Source organism: Trachymyrmex cornetzi, unplaced genomic scaffold (assembly GCF_001594075.2).
Source record: "Trachymyrmex cornetzi isolate Tcor2-1 unplaced genomic scaffold, Tcor1.1 scaffold56, whole genome shotgun sequence".
Taxonomy (NCBI): Eukaryota; Metazoa; Arthropoda; class Insecta; order Hymenoptera; family Formicidae; genus Trachymyrmex; species Trachymyrmex cornetzi.
In genome coordinates this window covers 1,961,069-1,988,105 of record NW_017299871.1, presented here as the reverse complement: position 1 = coordinate 1,988,105, position 27,037 = coordinate 1,961,069, and the positions used below count along the sequence as shown (strand labels likewise).

Genomic DNA, 27,037 nt, shown 5'->3' with positions numbered 1-27,037 from the left:
TTATTTCCGAGGAATCAGACCTACAATGATACTACCCAAATTTCTTCAAGTGGCGATATTTCAAAAACTTTATTCTGTATATTATATTAATTTATGTTATCATTGAAAATGACCCGATCGGGTTCGAAACGTTTGTTAATTTTGTTGGCTAAATTTGTATGTATGTTCTATTATTTTAATATATATATTTGTTGTTAATTTTTTATACTTTGGCTCTTTGCCCGTTCTTTACTTGAATTTATTAAATATATATAACAATGTATTTTTTTAATAATTTAGAACTAATGACCGTTATTAGATCTGAAGAATTATTGTTAAAAAACACATTATTATCCTATTTAGTAAGTAATCCCAAAGCGTCAATTTTTTCCAAACTTTTGGAATTGTATACAGCGTTTAATAACACTTTCCGCTTTTCCATTATAATATCAATTATCTAATCTCGCTTTTCTTATTCTTGAACATTGAAAAAATAACCTCGATTTGAATCAATTAAAGATCACGCTGTCGTAATGCCGATTGCCCAAGAGTGGCGTTCGTGTGAAAACGTTTCCCTCGAGTGCAGGGCCTTTTGTGTGGCCACGATTTTTCTTTGTGTTTCCGGCGAGTGGCGTCGAATAGAGGATCCTTTCATTCGTGCAAGACACGATCGCTTCACGTTCCCTGACACGAGGAATTTCGATGTGCTCTCGATGAGTCCGTACGAACGTAGCTCCCTACGTTCGTGAAAGGACCGCTATATCTATTTGCCTCTCGTTGTACGCGTCAAGCATGTAAAATGTAGTGACACGTGGTACTCGTAATATCTTTTGTTGGTCCCCGCGACGAATAATTGAACGCTTCCGGGTAAAACTAGAGACTAGAGACCCTCTAATAAAAGTCTGAATACGAGAAAGCTATTTTTGACTGCCATTTAACAATTCCTAGTAGAGAAAGAGAGAAAAATAGATGAGAAAAAGAACGAGAAAGAAAAAGAAATAGTAAATGTACATCCTTCTCTCTCAAAGATTTTTGTTAAAACTACTATCCTGCGATTTGTGTCCAGACTCTTTTATCGAGGATCTCTCTAAATAAAACGAGCGTTGAGCATGGAAATAATTTACATTTCTTTTTAAATCTATTGAATAGTTTATTCACGTTTGGTCGGCGAGATCTCGAAGAATATAGAAAAAAAAACATTCGTTTATGTGTACGAGTCTGATGTAGCGCGCTCGTCGCTATTAATAGATAATTACGTGTCGAGGAAACGCGACTAATCGCCGTTCTCGATTATTGCCTAATTGTGGCACGCCGATACCTTGGCTTGGCGCAGAAACCGATACTTTCTATCCTTCTTATCGCGAAACTTCACGGATAATCTATCCGCGGCGGATGTAGGCGCCCGCGAGACATGCCTCTCGTGTGCGATCTTGGCTTCGCGAAGTTGCTATCGCGCCTATGCGCGGCCGTGCATGACGGCGGCGTGAGGGTTCTACTTTCTTCGATGGCTTGTCTAGAATCGGGCCCCATCGCACGTTACCGTACGCAACTCACGCGGGTAACGCGCGCGTCAAACAACGGCCGGGGCTTATGCATTTTTAATAAACGCAGCCGAGTTCGCTTTCGCGTAATAAATTGTAAGGCAACTTTTCTTGCTGCGAGCTAAATCTTATAACGGTACATCTTTGCGTTACGAAAGCTCCGCGAATAACAACCGGGCAACTTTCACGGTTCCCACAGGGGAACTTTGAAGCGCTTGCGAGGGACTTGGCGATTGTGTCAATTAGAGGGATCGTTCAACATGTAGCGTTGATGGAAAAAATGTGTATAGGAAAACAGCGATGCGGGGGATCCAGAGGAAAAAGTGGAAACAACTGCTTATTATATACGTATTATACGTATCGGAAGTATTTATTAGGGAAGGGTCGACACGTGTAACGTGCACACGTGCAGTTTTCTGTCATATTATTAACGTTACGAATACATGTACGTTGGCTCATGTTTGTATAAGCATTAAACATAGATTTTGCTTTTGATCCTGTTGTAAATACAGAGTGCATGAAAGTTCATTTGTTACACGCGCAATGTGAAATACCGTTATGTTACCGTGGCACCCTGCTATTCATTATTTCACTGAGAAACAAATACTAAATTTTAATAAATATTTATTTGAACAGTATCAACAAATTTTACTTATAATAAATAAATATTTACTCAATAAAAAGAAATGAGTTGAATCAAATTAATGGTTTTTTTGTACTTAATAAATTTGTTTGAATATAAATATTTTTTAAATATATGTTTATTGGTACAAGAACCATTAATTTGATTCAACTCATTTTTTTTTATTGAATAAATATTTATTTATTATAAATAAATTTTCTTCTCTTTTTTTATATTAAAAGATTTATTAAAATTTAATATATTCTCTTAGTAATATTTTAATATCAATACTGTCTAATATTTTTAGCAGTTATCACTTGACTAATTAATTATCCATTTCTTATTTTTTCAATCCTTTTCTCGAGCATTTTATGAAACACTTGCTTTGACTTAAATCGCATTACATTAATTGATTTAATAACACATACCCGCTTATATCTTATATTTTTCTTTTTCGTCATATACCTACAATGTAATCTTATATAATTGAATACGCATACAGTGAGAGCAAAAAGTATTCGTACAAGGAAATTTGTTACAAAAAGAGGCTTATTTGTAGAAAATAAACATTAATTAGCAATTTTATTCAATAAATACATTCTGTTCTATAATATAAACAAACGAGCTTCGCATGTATTCCTAATTTTAGAAGCTAAATTTCTCGTTTGTACGAATACTTTTTGAGCATTCAAACAATACAATTTTTAATTTCCGCTTATTTTTCGGATGATATATTTCGTATAATTAATACACATCATTTTTTGGTATATACAATTTGAAGAAACATACAGTCTATTTTATTCTTTATGAATAAATTATTAATTATATCTAACAAGAAATGTGTGATCGTCAATTAAAAGTCGAATCAACGTCAAATTGGTGTTGAAATCATCGAATTTATATCGATCGACGTCAATTCGATGACTCATTTCTCGCTGGATAATATTTACTTGTTAAATATAAAGTTTTTTAAAAAAAATATTTTCTCTGTACGAATACTTTTCGTACTCGCTGTAGTTATTATCATGAATGCATGTTTAATCATCAAGGACTCGTGATTATTACTTTTACTTGTCGATTACAATCAGCGGAAAAATGCCGGTTTAATTGTTTCATAACTACTATTGTCCGTCGCGAATCGTAATCGCGACGCACCCGGCGCGGCGACTGCGAAAAAACACGCGAACAGAGGAGGAACGGGGGCGGACAGTTTGATGTATCGCACACCGCAGCACCGCCGGAGAAAGAGAGCGGCACAGATCTGCGCCATGATCCGTTCGCACGGGCCGGTCGGCGCGCGGCAACAGCCCGTCAGCCGGCGCGGGCGAGCCGGCACAACGCGCTTCGGCTTTGGCGCTCTCGACCTCTTTGCGCCTACGTGGGAGGAATAGGAAGTCGTGCATTAAATCCGAACCTCCACCTTTCAGCGCTTAAACGCCTCTCAAATGGCACCAGGCACGGCCGCTGGACACCGGCCGTCGCCGTCGCGTCGTCCACTTCGAGCGCACAAAAGCGATTGCGCCCATTTCCGAGTGGACCGCGACGTCGCGTCCCGTCGATCTCTTCGAAGAAGAGTTCTCGTCCTCCCGAGATATACTCGTCGATTTATCCTTGAATGCGTGTTGTTTGTGTGACGTTAATATCGTATGGCCGACGGTTGATGCATGCTCGCGATCAGAGATGCTCGCGAGATTAACTTGATAAAATACTCGTTAATTATTTATTCATTGCGATATTCTTGCGTATTAGTATTAATAGACGTTAATACTGGTAAAAAAATTCTTGTGGTTTTTATGCTATTAACTCATTATGTATTTTTATCTTACGCTTTATTATATTTTTTTATTCCATACTATTCATAATTTTTTTATCAATCTGATAATTTCGTGGTCGTAATCAATTACATTTGTATATTATTGGAATTTATATAGCGCATCTTAAAATTAATCGACAGTATAACACTGAAAAAAATTTCTGGTTGAAAATGGATGAATCAGAAATTTCTCTCTCTCTCTCTCTCTCTCTCTCTCTCTCTCTCTCTTTTTTTTAATTTATTAGAATTCTAGTTGAGATAACCGGAATTCTGGTTGATACTATATTTCTAGTAAAATCTACAAGAATTCTTATTTTTACCAGAATAATTATATTAATCAGAATTCTAGTAATCTCAACTAGAATTCTAATAGACATAACCAGAAAATTCTGATTCGTCCATTTTCTACCAGAATTACTGTTTAATCCAACCAGACCATTTTTCTCAGTGAAGAAATTTAGTGATTTTATTACTTTGAGTATTTTTCTTTTTTTTTTTTATTTCTTACAACTCGTCTTCTTTATATGATTCCATTAAATTTAATCTAGCACAGCCATCGTCTTTAAATGCAGGCCAGCACAACGAAAGTGGGCATAAAGTAAGAAACTGACAGTAACAAATACCTAAATTCTTGTCTCATATTCGTGTTAGTGGCTACGCCAGCTTAACAAACATATCCGAGAACGTCTCGGCGAGCTCTTGGACTTTCTCGCTCGCGCGTATCGAGCGGAAAGATTCCAGTCTCGGCCGCTCACTTGTAATTGCGTTCATTGCCGAATTAACTGCGAACGTCAGACGTTCTCATTTACGGGAATGAAAAAAATTCTATTCCCAAGCTGTCTTCACGTTCAAATCCGGCTGTAGGTGGTGCTGGAATTCCGGATGGATCGGAACGGATAGATTCTCGGGAGGCTGCATTCCTCTTTTGTTCGAGGAAGGTGTATGTAGATAAGCCGTTTTAATCTCGCGCAAACACGCCTACTCACCGTGACATTACGCAGTCAAATTCGCGACTGCGCGCAAAAAGATATTGAAATATTTCCGCGGGCATACATTGAAAAAAATTTCTGGTTGAAAATGGACGAATCAGAAATTTCTGGTTAAATTTATTAGAATTCTAGTTGAGATAACCGGAATTCTGGTTGATACTATATTTCTAGTAAAATCTACTAGAATTCTTATTTTTACCAGAATAATTATATTAATCAGAATTCTAGTTATCTTAACTAGAATTCTAATAGACATAACCAGAAAATTCTGATTCGTCCATTTTCCACCAGAATTACGGTTTAATCCAACCAGACCATTTTTCTCAGTGTAAGTATCGTATTTCTGGAGTTACCTGAGATAAGCTTAAAAATCCTCGCACGTTGACGTATAATTAGCTTAATTGAACAAACTTTAACTACGTTCTTTGTCTCAATATTTTTTGTTCTCCAAATAAGCTAATTCTAGTCTCAAATTTTAAACATATTTTGAAAGAACGATTTTTTGCTAAAGTATCTAAAAATTAACTAAATACAGATCCGAAAATAATTTTGTTGGACTATTTTAAAATAATTACCTAGAAATCTAAATGTGATGAGCGATGCTGCAAACAGTTTGACATTCTAGCAATCAGTTTGAATGTTTTGCATACTACTTTGATGGTCCAGCAAAGTTATTTTCAGATTCGTAGCTAAATTTTTGAGACATTTTAGTAAAACCGTCCTTTCCATGAACTAATTGAAATTAACATAAAAATATTTCACTCATGAGTAATTCAAGATAATTGATACACGTCACCAATTGAATTGTCGCGCATAAGATTAGAAATAGAATGCAGATTTGCGGAATCAAAATATGGATATAAGAATCAGTGAGAGATGTATGCGTAACAAAGCGTGCTACATAATGTAACGTACCGATCGCACTGATGTCTCTATCTGCGCATACTTGATCCAATTGGATACTTAATGTTTCAAAGTCTGAGGTGGTGTTATACGCAAGATGATGAAACGCGAAAGGATTTAGCCTTCGTCTTCAAGGCTGACCGCTGGTACTCCGCGAACAATCGTTTGTGCTTTAAGTGGATTTCACACGACTCTGTGTGTCCACGGCACCTACGAGAAACAATAGAGACCTAATGAGATCCTTCATTTAGTTTTAAATTATCATAATAATCAGTATTTCTCGAGAAAAAAGAAAAACATATCACGGGGGACACTCAGGAGCGACAGATAAACACTTCGAGCGTGAGAGAAAAAACTTGATTTGTATGTATGTACATGTGTGCGTGTTAACACGCATGTAATTGACCTGATTTTCTATGAATATACATAAGCTTCGTTACGTCAAAAGATTCAATCGCGTTCTTCAGATAGGAATGATAAAGAGAACTGGATCTCACGCGGATAGGGAGGACGAGGAGAGAAATGACGAGAGACGTCGAACAAAGATTTCGCGACTGCAATCGTTTCCAATGAAAGAGCAAGGAGAGGACAGAATGCACGCTCTTGTTGCATTCTCCCTCAGGGCCGCGTCAATCTAGAATTGTAATTCATAGCAATGTGATTAAAATTGTGTCTAATGTAATAACATAATGTTATAATTATAATTGTTGCAAAATGTACAGTAGGTTGTAATAATTGTTATTAAAATAACATCCATTTTATATTTATATTTCATATATAAATGACTTTAATATGTAGAACGTGTATTACTGGAGATTAGATTAATTATTTATATCGAAATTACAAGATTAGAATTTATTTTTAAAATTTATATCTATAAATTGTATATTACAAATGTGCATGGATACTGCTTGATACGTTTCTGCTCTTTTACAATGAAACGAGACCACTCTTTGGTCACGAGCTCTTGTTGACCGCGGTGATACACGTTTCTGCGTCGCAGGAGCTTTAAGTGCGCGGTTAGAGAATGATTTTCGAGACACAGATAAAGACGAAGGCGGCGCGCGAGAGATCGTGGAAATAGGAAGAGAACGGTAACCTGGATAGAGTCCAAAACTCACGTCCCACCTCATAAAATGTCGAGGGAAAGGAAAAATTTACAGCTGGCGTTGGCTTTTGACGTTTGACCAGCAGCCCCCTTAAAGTCTTCATAAACAGTCGTTCTATAAGCCTTTCACTGTCACGAACAGTAAAATAATAGTACTCGTATATACGTTTGATTATATTTATCATATTTTTTTTAGAACCGGAAAGAGAAGTTAAATCTAGTATACCTACAGTGAGAGCAAAAAGATTCGTACAAGGAAATTTGTTATAAAAAAAGCCTTACTTATAGAAAATAAACATTAATTAACAATTTTATATAATGAACACATTCTGTTCTAACATAAACAAACGAGCTTCGCATGTATTCCTGATTTTAGAAGCTAAATTTCTCGTCTGTACGAATACTTTTTGAGCATTCAAACAATACAATTTTTAATTTCTTATTTTTCAGATGATATATTTTGTATAAAATTAATACACATCTTTTTGGTATATATAATTTTAAGAAACATTTATGATAAATTGTTAATTATCCAACAAGAAATGATCGTCAATTAAACATCGAATCGACGTCAAATTGAAATCATGGTATTTATATCGATTCGTTTATCCAACAAGAAATGATCGTCAATTAAACATCGAATCGACGTCAAATTGATGTTGAAATCATGGTATTTATATCGATTCAACATCAATTCGATGACTCATTTCTCGCTGGATAATATTTACTTAAAAAAAAAAAAAGTTTTTTAAAAAATATTTTCTTTGTACGAATGCTTTCTGCACTCACTGTATATTAAAACCAGAAAACAATTTTTAATTGCTAATTTTATGTATATTTTAAATATTCAGAAAATTTAATTACTTTAATTTATGTAAATATATTTAAACTATTCTACGTCCATAAATACAATTTTATTATATTGCGCACTACTTACGAATTGAAATTGTAATCCTTTGATAAGCTAATTTGGCGGTTCGCCGGAATTTGTGTTGCAGAGGGGACTCTGAGAGTCGGTTGTAGACAGAGGCCGACAACATGAGGAACTCGACATTACTGAAATGGGCGCAGAATTCGGCGAACAATAAAAATCAGCCGAGCAAAAACGGAGGTGAGTAACCTGACTCTCCAGTGCACGTGTATCGCGAACTAGTATTAGCAAATATGGTTCGCCGCTGCTATGGCGAAGGTTGAAAACCATCCCGACTCTCCTGTTCGCAGGAACGAGTAGAAACTGGATACACCCACCGGACGCGCTCCAAAAAGGACACATCGCCTACCTAGTCAAGGTATTGTACGATTTCTATACTGCGAGGATTTCTTCGTATTAGGATAACGTGTTGTCTCATAAAGGTATTATTTATGTCCTGAATTTTTTTCGCAAAGAACTGTAACGATTGCTTTTGCAAATTACTATTTGCATTGAATTTTGTACCAAAAAATTGGGAGTAATGATTTTTATAAAGCAGTGGAACTCTTGAATCTTTACAGGACGGAAAAGTTACCGTATATGTTGTATTAAAATAGTATTTCAAGTAAAACAATATAATGAACTAATGAATTACAACAAATCTTACTTAAGAAAAGCTGCAAGATTTTAAAACTAAATCTTTACTCTCTAAAGATTAATCTTAATAAACAATTTATTAAGATTGCATTTTAAAAGGATGTTGCAAATACTCTTGATTATTGATACGAAACTTGTGTATGCACGTTGATGGAGGTCGCGACATCGCGGGATTAACAACAACGAAGCTACAAGTATCATCCTAGCATCGTTTCTCGGTATCTTGAAACTGACGGAATGAAAGGTCGAGGTCGTCGCAACGCGTATCGTCGATTCTATTTTTTTCCGCTTTTAATTTCATCTCCGGTACACTCATCAAGTTCGTAAATTCACCGAGCAGGATATCCATTATGTTTTCGCGGAATTTGTCGACGTGCGTTCGCCTAGTTACCTTTCGTTGCTAACGAGCGTAATTAAGCTAAGTTGATTATTTCGCTGGGTGGAACACCGAGGCATCGTGTACGGCCTGGGAAAAGCCGGAGAAATTGCTGGCAACTATTAAGCAATAACAAGCAGAAAGGTAATGAAAACAGAGGCAGTTGATTGAGAACAAAGACATTCTTCATTATTTTATTCTTTCTAGAGAAAAAATATATTTTAATTAATTAAATTTTAATGTTCTACAGTAGATAAATTATTATATTTATTTGAGACAAGATTTATCAGAAAGTAGATTCATAGAAATATAAAAATTTCCAATAATTAATTCGTAAAAATTCAATATTTCCTGTAATGAAGAAAGAAATCGTAAGTCTGGAAACGAAAGGCTCAGATGTCTCGTAAAGATAAAGATGCTCAGGTTGAATCCAACGACGGGAGGAGTTTAATGTTTGGTTGTTAAAAGATGGAAATAATCATGTAAAAACTGAAAGTAACTCGCGATTTACACTTTCTAGCCGGTTGTGGAATCTCATTATTTTTGAATGACTTGCACAGAAATAGAAATAAGATCCTAGTCTCGAAGCGTTCATTCATTTCGCGTCACCCGGAAAAAGTGCGCAACTTGCAACCGTTTACCTTTCATTTCGAATTGTTACCGGCACGTACGTAAGTTTCCTCGTGAATACGAATACCGGCATATCGTGGATGAATTGTTCGAGACGCTGAGACCCCAACCGGCGCGTCGCCACGAGTTCGTTGAACTTCGAAACTTCGCGAGCGGCCAGATTTCACTATCTCACGAATGAAACGAGTGTCGTGTCGTCACCACTAAACACGAAACAGCGGAATTGATATGTCCGGACATGCCTTTTTCTCTAACCGGATTAGGTTTCCGCAATCCTGCTCTCCCCGTATTTTTTTTGGAAGGTATTCCACTGAAAGGAAAATTTCTCCATGTGTTAACATATCCAATATATCTTAATCGACTGGAGATTTGATTTAATTTCTCATTAGGCTGAGAGAAAAAAAGCATAAATCTGAATTTTTTAATTAAGAATAATTTTTTAAAAATTTAACAATTTTTATGTGAATTTTTTATAATTCTGAAAGAGTTAAAATTTTATACTTTTGTTACATAAGCAGGAAATAAAATGGAAAATGCAATTAAAATGCGATCGGATTCGATTTTGCGTAAGTGTTCGGAGTACAATTCCGTCATTCAAGAAGATGCGTAATTTGATCGGGGATATAAAAGTATCCAAAGATCATTAAACTACGCAGTGAAACGTCATCGTAACACGATAATATCGCGCAATTTGTCAGTGTTACGTTTATCGCGTTGTTCGTATAAGATTAAAGTGCATAAATATTTTATCGGGAGGAAGGAATGCAGCGTAAATTTCCGTTAGATGTGCGTCTTATTTCCAAACGTCATTACGAAATGCCTCGTTTCGTTTTGTTCGGTTTGTGAAATAAAGCGATTGCAAGCAGTTCCATTAATTATCGATTAGGATTAATTTCCCTGACGATGTATTATTATTATTATTATTATTATTATTATGTATATCCAATTTCCTTTCTCACTTTCTACGAGTTGCGATAAAAGTCATAATCAATATTTTCATTTTTGTCAGCAATTTCTTTTCCTGCAATCCACGTGATATAATCTTTCTTGATAAATAAATTTTTTAAAGATATCCGGAACTCTCTTAGGCTGTTTTGGTTACGTAAAATATTTAAATATACATGCAGCGACTTATCTATAAGTAGTTAGACAACTATTCTTTCGGAAATTACCTTGACGAGAGATGTCGTGCGCTGCTAATTTACAAATGTATGCGGAAAATTTGCAAGGATTATAATGCAAAAATATGCAGAGTGCGAAGGAATGCGCTAAGAAAAGACCGTCATTAATAATAAGTACATTTGTACCGTGTTTTTAACGTGAATTTTTCTTAGAGGCGTCACAGTATTTCCCACGCTGTGTCGTTTTTTTTTGTACAACAATTATTGCGCATACTGATTTCTTTTTGTCGTCATCTCTCTATGACTTAATATTTTAGTATTTGGGCAGCACAGAGGTGGACCAACCCAAAGGCATCGAGGTCGTTAAGGAGGCGATTTGCAAACTGAAATTCAATCAGCAACTCAAGAAAAGCGAAGGCACGAAAACCCCGAAGGTCGAACTCACCATAAGCATCGATGGCGTGGCGATACAAGAACCGAAAACGAAAACGACGTCCAAGGTTAGTGCCATTTGTCGACGTGAAGAATTAATTTTTATGCGACAATTACTTTCCGTATTCACGCTCGTATCCAAGGTTCGATTACTTGGACATTGTTTGATCGAAGGTTATTCTTGCAGCGAATTATGCATCAGTATCCGTTACATAGAATTTCATACTGCGCCGACGACAAAGGAGAGAAGAAGTTCTTCAGTTTCATCGCGAAGGAAGAGGACGCGGAGAGACATACATGTTTCGTTTTCGTCAGCGACAAACTAGCCGAGGAAATCACGCTGACCATCGGTCAAGCCTTCGATCTCGCCTACAGGAGGTTCCTGGAAACATCCGGCAAGGATTTAGAGACGCAACGACGTTGTATGGTGCTGCAGCAGAAAATAAAACGACTTGAACACGAGAACAATGTTTATCGGCAACGATTGCAAGATGTGGCGGCTATTAAAGGCTCGGTTAGTTAGAAAAAAATATATGAAACTTATTTTTTATAAGATTCTTGACGTAATATGACGTAATGATTGTTTCGATCTTTCTCAATTATGTTTTTGTTCGGATTTAGGCGGATGTGTCGACATACCTATCGCAGCATAATATACCCGATATTCTTCACGTACCTGGAACTCCTACGGATTCATCACAGGTCAATGGTACGACTAGCAAGCCATTGTTGAATATGAGTGACAGCAACGGAAATACGTCTAATGGACCTCAGCAACCGCCGCCAGTTCCGCCGAGGAGTTTTGAGACGAATTTCGACGATGATTTCATGGGGTATGGTCAACAATCACTGTAAATTTCATCAACTTCTGCTTTCTTAATTTCATTTTTATTTTTTGTAGGAATGAGCCGGCACCAATGCCGTCGGTTGGCACCAAATTGGAAGGGCTGTTGATGGATGAGTTTGAGGAAGATTTCAACCCAAGAGCTTATGAGACCGCAGCTAATGGTCTTGCTAATCACCAGTCAAATAATCCGCTTCTTAACGGTCAGATATCTTCGGGATCGAACTTCTTCTCGCAATCTAACGGCACAACCAGTCCTCCGCCCCTGCGTAAGTATATGTATAATTTATGGACATTAATTAACTTGTATGATGTATGCATTGAGAACATTATTTTTTTCTTTCCAGTGGCACCACCACCAAAGACGAAAGACTCGAGACGTCAAAACGGAGTCAAGGAAGATCTGTTTGGTAGCATTCCTTTCAATCCTACGCCAACTTTAAATATGAAGAATGAATTTAAGGATCCGTTTGAAATGGGAGAATTCGGAGCTTCGACCATGACATCTAATCCTAGCCAACAAGAACTGGAAAACGCTATCGGACTACTGGATAAGAAGTTGCTGGAGATGAAGGTGAAACATGCAGTTCTTACTTTTTAATTGGTTCCTTTATAAATAGGTTATAATACGATGAAAAATTTTCAGGATGGCTTTAGTAGAGGGCTGTGCATTGGAACTGATGACTTTTCTTTGGAGAGCTTGGACCCACTGCGAAATTAGGCTCGTTAATCAGATTAGAAGCTATGAGCATTCGAACGAAAATTTTTATTAGTGCTCTAGGATGCAGAGTACGATATACCAATTAACGGATAAAGCAATTAGGGATTATGTCCGTGTAAAACCAAAATTAGTCAATTATTACTATTATCCTATTCGTATATTTATGATCATGTTCGATATTTATGGTACACATATGTGAAATAATTCTATAAGCGTGTATCCTACACTCTCTGATAATCTACGCTATTCTATCCGTTGCTTTAGAATTTGGGTCCAATCCGAACAGCGCACCGAAAATGCGTTATCGTTGTTAATGATGAGTCAATGAGACGAGATCTCAAATCGACCGTTAGAGTGGAATGAGATATTATTCTAATCAAGACAACATAATTATTTAGACGAGAATTTGTTATATACATATATACTTAAAAAAATCTTATCGCGAATCTTATATCGACGATGGTATGCTTGCGTCTTTCATATTTTTTAACGAGATTGAAAAAGAACTAATGAATTAATATCATAGTCCTTAGCCACCGAATCAGAGAATTGGTGACGGCCGAGTAATCTCTTATATTCTAAAGCTATAACTAAAAAGGGAATACAACCAAGTATTCCCTTCTGATTTTAATAAGCTTTAAATATGTAGATAAAAAATAAAGAGGCATATTTTTTTATAAACGTTGAGCCACATAATAAGAGAGTGAAGCCCTCTCTTGAAAGAATCTGATTGGTTTATAAAAAAAATACGTGTCTATTTTTTGTATATTTTAACACATCCAAAGTTTATTAAAATTGGAGGGGGACACTCTTTTTTTGTGTTACTTTGTAAGAAGAGTTGATAATATATTGTATATTTTACACTCGGCCTAGTATAATTTAAATTCGTCACATTGTTCAATCGTCTGTTGGAAAATAAGTTATTAAGTGAAAAAAGAAACGAAAAAAAGCGGAGTACTAACCGTTGTAGCGATTAGAAGTCACACTAATAATGAATGCATAGCTTTCATAGTCTGTCGATTGAACTCATACACTCAGCATATCCTCTTTCTTTGGTCCGTCGTACATACCTTTTTTTTGACGCGCGAACGTAAGCGGAAGGAGAAAAAGTTTAATTGTAAGAGAGCATAAGAACTTCTGGCTGTAGAGTTTACGATAATCTCTACGATCCGACCAAACGTAAGACGTTAAACGAGTTCAGGTTTATTGCTATATAAAGAGGATTAGTAATTATGTACATATGAAATATTATTGTTGCTATATTGTTTAAGAATCATAGTTAAGAATATAGCATATTGATTATTTCAACTGAAATGTTGGACATCCAATACGTCTTCCTTATATTCTGTATATTAAATCTCGAAATAATCTGAAGTTGTGCAATCGTCTCGTCGATAATATCACACAATACTATCCCCGACGCTTTCATGACTGAAATGTCATAAACAAAATAGCTATCAGTTCCAACCATGGTCCCAACTTTTAATTAATTTATTTTTGATCATCTAAATTTCCTCCAAATTTCACTTTCACTTCCTTTAAAATTGCATACGATGGCATTTCTAAGACTTGCCTTTCTTATTTCCTATATAATTTTGATCAGCAATGTCACGTTATATCGAGGTGCAGATAATAACGGTAAGAAAATATAATGCGAATTAAATATCTCAAAACAATAAAATATTTAAAAAAATATATTTTTAAAGAAAATGTAATGGAAGATGGCACGGACTATGCTCTTAAAAAATCACATCGCTATTCAGTTATTGAGGAGAATTTTTCAGAAGAATCGCAAGATGAGGTCTAAATTCAAAATATATCTTCTATAACATAAATATAAGTGATATATATTGTGTTTATCAACAGGGAAAAAGGATAGAATCGCCTTTACAAGATGCTTTGAAGACTGCAAAATGTTACATAGAATCTCGAAATAGCGAGTCATTGAAGAAAATATTGTCGGCTACTTGCGCACCTGATGAAGAAAAGCAAATTTGAAAAACATTTATGCCACAAATATCTGACCGTTTTGTGTATAATTATTTATATTTTAGCGCGAAAAACGTATTTAATAGGAATATTTATATATTTTGATACTGTAACATTAATTATTGATTAGCAATTATTGATCAGTCAAACAATTATCACAAAAATTATAGAAAAATTTATCACATGGTAATTATACAAATAACGTAAAAGCCTAGAATAGATCATAAAAACATCCAAAAGACGCTCTAATTTTTGTATTATTACAATGTTTTGTAAAAATTCTAGTATCTTAAACACCTCTTACAGAAATTTATTATTTGGAAAATAGTGATTAATTATCTATCAAGTATTAAAAGCAAAATAAGTAATTTCCATTAAATAAAATTTTTGTAAGGAATTCAAGTAAAACACATCAAACCATAATGTAAAAAGACCAAATGCAGCATTACATACAATGACAGTTGAATGTAATTTAAGGCAAATTTCTGATACCGGATTTATATTAGCTTATAAAATTCAGGACCAATTTCTGATTCGTCTCAAACGTTGTTACTACTTTGAAATTGATTCATCTGCGTCTCTATTTTTTAACTCTTAACAACAGTAACGATATCGTTATATTGTCCTTGCACAGTTTTTTTTATCATGTATGAAACCTGCGTAACGATAATATACGTTGTCGTTACTGTCGTTCGGGGTATGTACTCTATTCCGTAATTCGCTCTACATAACGAGTTACAGAATACAGTAATCTTATGTCATCAAACCATTTTCAAATTAGGCGCGTTTCTCGCGCGCGCGCGCAAAGAAGCGTCACGTGATTCGGCGGGCGCGCCGCAGGCGGCGCCATCGGCGCGAACGTGGCGCGGCACGGTGAGTCGTGACGGTCGTGACGCGTTGCGTCAATTCAGTCAGTATTCAGCGGACTTGCGTTGCGTCCTATTCGTTCCTTAGTTTCGTTCAGTTTTGCGCCGAGTCACTGGAGAAAGAAAGAGAGAGAGAGAGAGAAAGAAAGAGGTAGCCACCGAGAAACGCCACAGGACAAAAGTGCCTTCTTCCTTCTTCGCCGCGTACGAAGATCCCCGTCAGGATGGCGGACGATAATCACGAGAACGGCACCAGTAACGGCGACGTACCCGAGATCGAGCTGATCATCAAGGTGAGTGTGCCACGCGCGATCGAGGATCGCCGTGCGAGCGAGACAGACCGATCGGAACAGTACGTTGGAATCGTTGGAAGGGAGGGAGAGGAAGAGACAGAGGAAAAAGGAGGCGGTTGTCCCGTGCGCGCTATGGGCGTGGAGCAGCCAACTGGTTTTCGTTTACTCCTGCAGGGAAACCGTAGGCTAATCTCTCGTCCTTCCCCCCTATCCCGGTGGGACGCCGCAACCGTGAAATTGGCCGTTCGACGGTAGTCGTGGTCGACCAGAGCGCTAAATAATCCGCATCATGACCGTTGACCGTTCCTCACCCTCTCTCTCTCCCCCCTCCCTCTTTCTCTTCCTCTTTCTCCTGTACAGACTTTGTTTTTACTTCGCGTCTGTGATCTCGGATATCTCGACGCCGGGCTCTCGCCGACTCTCGCGTACGTTCATCGTTCAGCCTCGATCGTTTCTGTCTTTCTGCTGCTCGCGGAGCGAGGCTCCCTCGCGCGTTCGCCGACGCGTGATCGCCAGGGACCGGAGCCGTGAACGAGCGAGCAACGGACGCGGTTGCACGCGTAGAGTACGTGCGTGTACGTATATAAGTATGAAATAAACGCCGCTGTTTTGCTCGCAGCTCGACCGATACGCGGAGAACGAAGAAACTCCTCCTTCAGTCCTGCCTGCGAGAAAGGCCCATCCCGCTCATCGCGGTGGCTACACGTGTGTCACGAGTCTTTCGGCTCGCATGTCTAACGTTACATCAAGGGATCCAGACCGGTTTACCCGTCGCCCAATCTCCGCCGCGGACTCGCCATCGTCGCGAATGAAGATTTCCGTCTCTAGCACACGCCGGTCGACGTTAAATAGGCTGCGTCTTCCTTTTACACCGCATCACTTCCCAAGATTTACGATGCTAGAAATCGCTCCGAGATCTCGGAGAGAGAATGAATTGATCAATCACAAATTGATATAACCGAATTCAAATACTTTTCGTTGTTTATAGGTTTTAAGATGCTAGTAAATCGAACTTCAGGGGACTATTATTATATATTTCAGTTTGATTGCGCTAAAGTAATCGGCGCGCAATTACATTTGAGATACATTTATTGAATACTGAATAAAGAGGAAAAAGGTTAATAGGAATTAGTTGTTTTTTTTATGATAAGGATTTTTTGGGGTTTTTCAATTTATTTAAATATATGTATTATTCCAACTTGGAACGTAAGTGGCGCTTCTCTTACTTATTGTTAGTTGATTTTACATGTCTTATTTCTAAATGATTATTGTGTGTTCAAATATGATTATTAATTTTTTCTCCATCCGAGGTCTCGGGGCGATTTCTTGCTTCGCGAAACACAAACAGACACACAAGGCTTAAAAACCAGATGTTAAGCCCATTCTACATAAAACGCAGGACGCAGGTCGCAGGTCGCAAGTGAAACGTATTTCAGATTGTAATAGGTCGCTAACACAGACCGCAATACGTAGGACACGAAAGTTGAAGTTCACCCAACTTCCTGTGTTCTGCATCCTACAATCGAATCATAATTAAAATACGTTAGGTTAATTTCTAGCTTTGCAACCTGCGACCCGTGTTCTGCGTCTTATGTAGAATGGGCTTTAGAATTTTAAACCTTAAGCTATAAGAAATGGGCGAATCAGTCAATTATTCTCCTAGAATTCGACTGTAATTGGTCAATTTCTTACGGCTTAAGACTTAAATCACTTATTGTAGATCCGGACTAAACGTTCGGCGCACCTCGAGACGGAGAAGCGCGACGCGCCGTGCGTATGTTACACATTTCTTTACGCATGGAATCATCGAGGGCGCCCGAGAGGGCGCCGACGGCGGCGCTCCCCTAACCCCTTCTCCCTTCGCCGGAGGCGCTTGTGCATTCTGCGGGCGTTACGTGGTTACGTCGCGCGGCAGATGGAACACGACGACACGACACGACGAAAAGGCGTCCGCTGTTCCTTCCCGCCACTTCCCGCTTCCCGACGGGAAAAGCCACCGGGCGAAAAAAAGTTGTCTCGCGCGCGGCGCGACTTCGCGACCCGCTGGAAGTGGACGGGAAAATGAAAGGCCTGTAACTAGACTGGTTTTTCTGCCAGTGCCTGCCCTGGAGCTTTATTTTCGGAAAAAAATCGCATACGGGAATACTAAAGAAACCTACAATACACGTAACTTTTATATTGTTAAATTCGCTGTTAAATTTATGTCAAATTATATCCAATTTGATAAATTTTTTTTCTTATTCAATATATCATTAATTTATTTAAAATGGAGTTAAATTTAATTCGAGAAAATGTATCGAATTTAACTGAAATTTAGTTTATTAGTTACCAAGTACATACGTTAATATGAATATTGTTTACTTTTAAATTAACTATAGAAATGAATTGAATTATATTTTGGCACTCAACGAAGTTAAAAATAACAAAATATTATTTAACTCAAAAAATCGGGTTACCATTGCTCCTTTGATGCCTAATGAGTTTTCTACAATAAGCTATTACCTAAGCTTTGAATAAAATTATTCTTCTCACATTCGACCGTGGTTGGTCAGTTTCTTACGGTTTAAGGCTTAAGTTTAGATGACTTTTTGTAGAAAGTCCATAACAGAGTATATTATATAATATTTTGTCATATAATATTTTTGCGATATTTTTCGAGAATACAGCTCCTGGGATTTCACGGGATCACGATATCCAGAATCGATTGATTATGCTGAGGTACAAATTCCATTTGTCTCGCCGCTGGCACATTCCTATCTTATCGGAATAATTTGCGCGGCGTCTTAAAATCTTGAGATCAGATCTCTTTATCGCGTGATTAGCGGTCGTTAGCGAAGAAATGTGGAGGAGTTTCTCCAAGGGATTTATACGTTTCCTTTTTAGGACATTGAAAGTGCTGTAAATTCTTGTCAAACGCGTTTACGTGTCTTTTACGTTAAGTGGAGTGGTGTAATTTTTGAAAGAGTAAAATATTCTGATAGTAACTTCAAAAGTAACTTGTGACTCTTTAAGGCGCGCTTTTAAGTCTGTTGTTTTTTTGTTCCAAATAAAAAATTAGGATGACTCAGCGGTGAAGTATTGATACGCGCGACGTATTCTTAGATAGACGGAAAAATATGATTTAAACAAGATCGTTGATCTTACATGATATCATAATTTTGCGATATCAATATCGCTTTATTGTGATTTCGATATATTACGATATCGCATTCGATTACATTTTCGATTCTGATTAGATTAATAGCCAGGCTATTACGATCGTTGTTATTCTCGATTGATCCGATTCGATCGAGGGTGAACTCGACGCGAGTTCTTGGAACTTTCTTTTCACCGTGTTTCCAAGGAGAAATGACTCCTTAAGTGGAAACAGGCTACCTTCGAATGACCATTAAAGAGCTTGCGATTGAACTTTCGCCGACGATCGATCAGATTTCTTCCGAGAGAAATACTGCACGCCATACAACAATCTTAATATATATCGTTGAATTAGATGACTCGTGAAAGGAACGAAGCGCCTTGCACAATCGAAATCATAAACTTTGGAAATTTTCTCCTGGGAAGACGATGTCGCGCCACAAGAATAATTACGTAGGATATCAATTATTAATTATCATAATTAAATTATTACACACTATTAACTCTCTAAATTCTGTAGAGTAGAATCTAATTCTTAAAAGTGAGTTAGTCTTGAAAAAGAATTAATGGCTCAATTTGCAATCTTTAAGAGTTAGAATATTTTAATTAGACCAATAAAATTTGTAAATTTCAGAAAGCGAGCAAATTTTTGTAATTCACATAACAGTACAAACTATTCTCAATGTATTGCTGAGTTATTTCGTTTGCTCTTTAATCTTTGCTTGTTCCTATTGTCGAAGGTGAGACGGTCGTTCATATCGGTGTAACCTGTCCTTAAGTGTGCCAACGAGAATTCTACGTGGCAGTCTTTTAGATAACTGACTTATCATCTCGATTGCAGTGTTAGATAAATATTCAGGTAGCTGGCGAAGTGTTATACTGTCAAGAATGCGCTCTTCAGCCTATATCTCGCGAATAAATACCTGATAAAGACACAAAGACTAATCGTGAATTATCGAACTGGGGAAAGAAATCGATGATAAAATTGATTTGTCACGGAAAAACCAGCATCTCACCGAATCTCTTCGAATCTCGTCGAGAAAGAGTTCTTGTTGACACGTATAACTAATTATAAATAAAACGTCTGTAACTAGTTTATTGAGGCGTTCTACTATCGTGTTGTAGAACGACTTCCTCGAAGTTTGCAATATCTTATGCCTGTATCACACTAGCAATTGGAGATCACTTCGCGTTTACGTATCTTGATTAATCAGAAAGAATTTGCTAGTCAGTAGTAACATTTTCCTAGCTATCTGAATATTCATCTAATACTGTAATCGAGATGATAAGTCAGTTATCTAACAGGCTATCTATTAGAATTCTCGTTGGCACACTTAAAGACAGGTTGCACCGATATGGGTGACCGTCTCATTTTCGACAATAGAAACAAACGAAAACTAAAAAGCGAACGTTTTATACCAAATAACTCCGAAATACCGTCACGATGCAATCTACAATCACTAGTGTGATATGGGCATTATCACGACTCGATTCGAAAGGCAATTTCAAATCAAATCGCGCGAATATGAATGCTAGAGTGAACATTCTCAAGTGAAGTTTTGAATTTTGCGTATAATTATATATTACTATAATTATGATTATTACTGCTATAATAATAATAACAGTAACTGTGTTACTGTTATTATTATTATAGCAGTAACTAATATAATTGGCAAACTAAAATGACTATATAATTATAGTTATTATAACCATAAAATAGTTGAGAGAAATTACCATAAAAATGATTCAACTGACTATAATTTTATAGTTATATTTTGGGACAACCACAAAAAATATGATTGAATTATTTTTATGGTAACTTCAACTATTTTATGGTTATAATAACTATAATTATATATAGTCATTTTAGGTTGCCAACTATACCAAGAAATACCAAACATTTTTCTCTCAGTGTCCTCTCTCTTGTCTCCTCGCAACGAAATATCGTAGACGCACGCACATTAAACGGCGGCTGTTTAATTTATTCAGTTAACGAGGTCAAAACTATGCCGGTACGCCGCCGGATCAGCTATACCGTTGTTGCAAATCGAAGAACGACGGTGCATCGGGCGTAACTTTGGATCCAATCGTCGAAATTGCGCGGGAAGATTTAATGGTAAACCGGCCGATCTTACACTCTCGGGAGGCGATCATGCGAAGTTCTCTCGAGTAAGTATGTCAAACGGGACGAAACGACGAGCGGCTACCACGAGGTCCTCCGCGAGATTCTACCGTTAAACGATGGACTCCTTTGCCTTCCCGCTTTCCTTGCTCCTCTGGCTTTCCCCGCCGACTTCGGTGACTTCGTTTCCCGTATCTTCTCTATTTTATTCCTCGATGATTCTAGGAATATACTCGTCGATTTATTAATCTTCAGAAGGCGGGAGTCTGTTATTAAAACCTTACAGTAATGAGTAGTTTTCATTTCTTAGAATTTTTTTTTATTACATTTCCTGCCAAAATATGACACTTTCAGACACTTTATACGACTGTAGTGATTTTTCCGTCTTGTAAAAATTAAAACTAGAGGCGTGTGAATTCAAAATAACAGCAAAATGACGATAAATAACGTCATCGTGTTCGCTGAGTTGTAAAGAGAATAATTTTTACGAACTTGCTTTCGTCCGAAAAAAGAAAAATATTTTTTTAAACGAAACAAAGGAAAAATTAGTTGAATACGAGGTTGATAAATTAGAGGACAGAATATAATATTTTTAAGTTAAATGGAGACATAATAGAAAAGATGTCCTCTCTTTTGACGTCTTACGAGTACGGTATTTTCTTTTGGACTTGTTTGTCATATGCTCATATAATATGCTATGTCACAAGTCTCTTCAACGTCCCGTTAGAATTATTTTTCCCGTCGTGATTATATGTACATGTACATTGAGCAAAAGAAAAATCGCGTAACCACCTGCGAGCATGGCGATCGATCGCACTTTAATCTCTTCTAAGGTCATTACAAGCGTGCCTGGGTAGAAGTCAGAGACACTCGGAGAGTTCGCACGATCGTTCCACGAACACGTAACACCGTCGTTCAAACAAGGCATTAAAAAGAGTTGCAAAAAAGGTACTCGAGCGCGAGAGGAGGAAATCGTCCTTCGCGCGATGCGAGATCGAAGGATATCGATGTCCACATGACTGCAAAACGTCGTCCCGCTAATAATAGCCGCTTACGTGTGTGTATCTTCGCGAAAGATATTTCGACAGCATTGTTTCTTTTTTCCTTCTTTTTTTCCCTATCCACGTCATCGGTTTCATTCAGGAAAAATGGCGAGCAGAAGATGATCGCGTCGTAGAGTTTATGGCTACACGTGCTGTATACAGGGTGTTTTCAAATTCGCGCCCGCGAAGTACAAGACGTCATACTTTACGCTAAAAGAAACAATTTTTTCCTTTTACAAAATTGCGTCTGACGAGTAATTTTTGCAGGAGAGCAGGTTGAAGTTGTACGAGGTAAACGCAAAAATTATTTATCGAATGTATAATAATTTTACTACACTGAGAAAAAAATATAGTCAATTTTAATAAATATTTAGTTCAATATATATATACTGCCAACTAAACATTTACTTACAGTAAATAAATATTTGTTCAGTAAAAAAAATGATTGTTAAATCAAATTAACATTTCTTGCATCAAATAAATATATCTTTATATTTAATAAATATTTAGTTGGCAGTATATTCAACTAAATATTTATTAAAATTGACTATATTTTTTTTCAGTGTACGGGAAAAAGTTGTTCGTTTTAGCACAAAAAATAACTTTTTCCTTTAGCAAAATTGCATCCGATGAGTAGTTTTTGCAAAAGAGCAGGTTGAACTCGATAAATAAGCGCAAAAATTGAGAGAATGGGCGGAATAAAGGCACAATTTTACTTAGGCTCTTTTTCGGGCAATTAGCTGTTTCATGTAATATTGATCGTAATAGAGAAAATTTATAACATGTAACTTCTTAAAGACATTACATAAATTCATTTAATATTGTATCCCTTTATGTGTAATAAAAAAAGTAGCAAGTTATTTTAATTTTTATTAATATCAAGATTTTGTAATTAGGCCTTTATTCCGCCCATCCTCTCAATTATTTATCGGACGCAATTTCGTTAAAGGAAAAAGTTGTTTGTTTTATCATAAAGTATCACGTCTTGTACTTCGCGGGCGCGAATTTGAAAACACCCGGTATATTCGCAGAAGTCGTAGGTACTTGCACGCGTGTGTACATACACGTGTGTATATTTGCCTACTCGTAACGGTATGTACAGCGGGATGCCGGGCGTCCTGTACAAGTATGGTATGTGATGGAAACGTCTGTAAAAGAAGGCTCCATATTGTATTATATAAGCCATCTATTTATTAGACGAATTAAGCTGCAAAAATTCGAGTCATTATATATAATTATAAAAGATATAATAATTGTAACACAGGAATATTTAATTAGGATCAATTGTTGTACAATTTACATCATGAATTATAATATAGATATTTATTAAATTGTACATTTATTATTGGATGCTTTCTATTTAGTGACACAAGTCGACATAAACGTCGTTCTTGACATTCAGAGTAATAAAGATAGAACAATACTTACGTCGACTTGTGTCATCAAATGGAAAGCGTAATTAGTATTTCCATCAAAAGATGCATAACGTTTTCTACTGGGAAAACTAATGGAGCACTGGTGCACACTAAGTACAATTGAATGCTAGTCAGTTCACATATTTTCAGTGCTAATAAAGAATTGAATCATTTTAATTATATATTGTTTCTGTCACGATAATAATATAATCTTAAAAGGATTTAATTATTTATTAACAATGGAAATATGTAAACTAATTTGCACTCAATTGCACCAGTTTTGCACTAGTTTTCCCAGTGAAAGATAACTAACAGTATAACACAATGATTATTTCAGCTTTGTTTAACATTAGGAAACAACAAGAATGTAATAATTCGCTGTGTTTCACCGTGTCATCATGAAAGCATCTTATATTGAGAGAAAAATGTACTAAATTTTAATAAATATTTATTTGAATAGTGCCTGTTGAATATTTACTCATTGTATAAACACATATTTATTTGATACAAGAACTATTCATTTGATTTAACTATTATTATTTTTATTTAACAAATATTAATTTTCTATAAATAAATGTTACATTGGTACTACTCAAATAATTGTTTGTTAAATTCAATACATTTTTCAGTGCATGTTACGATCAGAATCGCAGTTCGAGAGATCGGAATTGTGTCACTTTCGAAGTCATTGACTCGTCCATATTTCATGAAGCCGTTTCGCGAGGATAGCTTCCTCGTAAGACTTTTGTCGTGCAGAGAATTCTTGGGGCGAATGACACAAGTGCGCAGGCACGCATTAATTTCTTTCAGGCATGAAACAAGGTTGTCCGCGATGTTACCATTAGCGATACCAGCGATGCATACACCGCTCTTACTAGTCGTCGTCCTTCTTCCTTTTTCCGTTCGATTTCTTTTCCCCCGTTTTTACCGTCCGGTTCCGCGGCTTCGACGGAGCCACGTTACGTTGTCGCGAGGCCGCAATAACGCGAATCGTTCGCCTAACAGACATCGACGCGAAAGAGAGAAAAAAAAATGAAACACTTCGCCTCTCGTTCGCTCTCGCTCCGACTCGCTTAAACCGAGACTCCAATATTCCACGTCGAAGCGGTCGAAGGTCCCCCGTTGTCCCCGCGTCACCTGTAAATATGCTGAACTCAATCAAAACGTCAGTGGTTTCACCGATTCGCGTTCGACAAATGCTTGCGCGGCTTTTCAAAGGAATGGAATTCGCCTGCGTGTATATACGCGCGTTGTATCTCCTTCACGGCGAGGTAAATCGTGTTGTTAAAATTTTGAGCGATACGATAAATCGTACCTTTATGCACGAGACGGAGAGCGATTTATCATGTGATTTTGGAAAGATGCATTCTCCCATTTTGTTGGCACCTTTCCGTTTCGACGTTGGTTTTTGTTGCACTCTAAAAAATATTATTGGTATGGATTTAATTTTCCGTAGTCCAACCGAGTCTTTTTAAAGACTCGGGTAAATTTTCAATTTTGAATTATTCTGCCTCAAAATCGGACCTGTATTAAAAAAATTAAAAACGTTTCGGATCGTATTATTATGAAATGCTATTCTTAAATGTTGGAAAGTGTACCCGAATTTTTTCAGATTTTTTCAGAGCTCAAATATCTTCTTTGGAAAACGCAATTGGACACCAATGACTTGGTTGGACTATTATAGGAAAGCAGTGGAAAAGTGTTGAACTATGGAGAATTAGAGTCTCTGATGTTTGTATTAACGCCATGTCGCCATCATGGTATGGATTTGAAACTCATGGTGGTAAATCCGCACCATGTTGGTTTAATATTGAGTGCTTTCCATTTGTTGACAGAAGTCGATGACACAAATGTCGTTCTATTTTTGTTATTTCACTGAATATCAAGAAAGATAATAGTTTGTGTTGATTTAAAATGGAAAGCATCCATTAACATCAACACAGTGAGAATTATATTCTGAGAAAAATGTTCTAGCAAAAAAAGTTCAACTAGAATCACATTTTGATGAAGTCATTCTCTGGTTATCATCAATCAGAAATTATGTTTGGCTCCACCAAAACGCTATTCTGGGTGGACCTTCTTCTTGGTTTAATCAAAACATTTTTCTGTGTGTAAAAACACTGCGTGGTGTTGAATCCACATCGATATTATTTTTTAGAGTGTAGTTTCCGCGAAATATCGAAGGATGCACACCTGACATCGCATACGAATTTTCAGACTTTCGTAATAGAGAAAGGAGGTGAAGAACGCTGACCGCGGGTGAGAGATAGAGTCGCGTTCAAAGATGGAAGATGTTCAGTGTCTTCATGACATTTGATCCACCATCCGCGTTCTTCGTGCGACTTGTATATTCGACATGAATACCAATGCTAGATTTCCGCTGAGGAGTCTCGAAGGGACTTCTTCAAGCTGTTACCATGCTCTCGCTTTATTTTATTTTACGTTTTGATAATATCGACTAAATATTAATTGTTTTTATTCTTTATCCCTTTTTTAGAAATCTAGAAAAAAATAGATATTTGTAAAAGACCGAAACAACGTTAGGACAGACAGAATCGCGACTCAAGTTGAAGTATATAAAGATGGCTTCACTTCATGAATTATTTGTCTATCGTTATCTGCTTATTGCGCGTTTTATTCGAAATAAATGACTCATACCTCAAAGTCAACTTGTGCAAATCGTGGACGAGGAGACAGACATAACTCTTGAATATTCTCCGTGGAGAATTCCCGATTAACATAACCGCCATGCGGAAAATCAAGCTCATCGATAATCAAATAAGCGAGGTTGGCTTGACTATCCTCGCCGAATTGTCGTTATATTTTATTTCACCTTCCCGGACGTTCCGGAAATAATGATGCAAACATTATGTACAATGACGCTCTTCGGTCAACCGATAGACAGATAGTTCTGATACCGTGCGAACGCATTCAACTCCGAAAGATGTTTAACAGATGTGCGATGGACGCCTGAGGGATTATCATGATACGCGTTCATATTTCACATTTAACATTAATATAGTGTGGCTGCTTGAATCTCATTCGTGTAAGACAAATAAAACTTGGCATATCAGACAGCAACATACATCGCTGAATGGAGTGTGGAAACAGATCCGCGTCTTTGAGGCTTGTACAAAAACACGTAGAATGTAAAAGGAAGTGAGACCTCTGAGCCCATCAATAAAAAAAAGGACCTCAATATAGATTTTTTTTTATTAAATAATTTTAGAAATAATTTTCTACTCCGAAGTTTCGCTTTCGCTGACACTCAAAAATACTTGTTGGGTTTCTGGAATGGCGTTTTTTGGGGCACGTATATTTGCATTAAAAACTGCGAAGAGAATTAACGATCCACAAAGATTGCTTATCGTGTCCTCGATCCGCGAGAGTAACCTTTGACAGGAGATTCTCTGACAGAATTGCGCGCGCGCCAAATGGAGCCTTTAACTCCCTCACGTTGTGCAACGTCCGAAAACGGACTGTGCGTCATCGCCGAGAAAGAATACAAAACGCACGAGGTGTCAGCTG

General features: G+C 36.9%; 3 protein-coding genes across 3 annotated transcripts in view; all 3 read left to right on the top strand.

Moving 5' to 3' along the window:
* Nucleotides 1–13,960, top strand: part of LOC108765978 (PTB domain-containing engulfment adapter protein 1) — a 23,774-nt gene extending 9,814 nt beyond the window's left edge. Inside the window, exons 2-9 of the mRNA XM_018514946.1 lie at nt 7,954–8,066; nt 8,177–8,244; nt 10,967–11,149; nt 11,269–11,595; nt 11,703–11,914; nt 11,983–12,194; nt 12,273–12,499; nt 12,572–13,960. Of these exons, the coding sequence (XP_018370448.1) occupies nt 7,994–8,066; nt 8,177–8,244; nt 10,967–11,149; nt 11,269–11,595; nt 11,703–11,914; nt 11,983–12,194; nt 12,273–12,499; nt 12,572–12,646 (1,377 nt within the window). The 5' untranslated portion in view covers nt 7,954–7,993 and the 3' untranslated portion in view covers nt 12,647–13,960. The remainder of the gene's footprint in view (nt 1–7,953; nt 8,067–8,176; nt 8,245–10,966; nt 11,150–11,268; nt 11,596–11,702; nt 11,915–11,982; nt 12,195–12,272; nt 12,500–12,571) is intronic.
* Nucleotides 13,961–14,038: 78 nt separating this feature from the next.
* On the top strand, nt 14,039–14,700 carry LOC108765979 (uncharacterized). Its single transcript, XM_018514947.1, has 3 exons — nt 14,039–14,284; nt 14,353–14,447; nt 14,513–14,700. The coding sequence occupies exons 1-3, from the start codon at nt 14,200–14,202 to the stop codon at nt 14,642–14,644; spliced, it is 312 nt and encodes a 103-aa protein (XP_018370449.1). The 5' UTR covers nt 14,039–14,199; the 3' UTR covers nt 14,645–14,700.
* An 838-nt stretch (nt 14,701–15,538) lies between these two features.
* Clic (chloride intracellular channel protein 5) overlaps nt 15,539–27,037 on the top strand; it is a 14,929-nt gene continuing 3,430 nt past the window's right edge. The window contains exon 1 of the mRNA XM_018515032.1: nt 15,539–15,794. Coding sequence (XP_018370534.1) covers nt 15,726–15,794 — 69 coding nt within the window. The 5' untranslated portion in view covers nt 15,539–15,725. The remainder of the gene's footprint in view (nt 15,795–27,037) is intronic.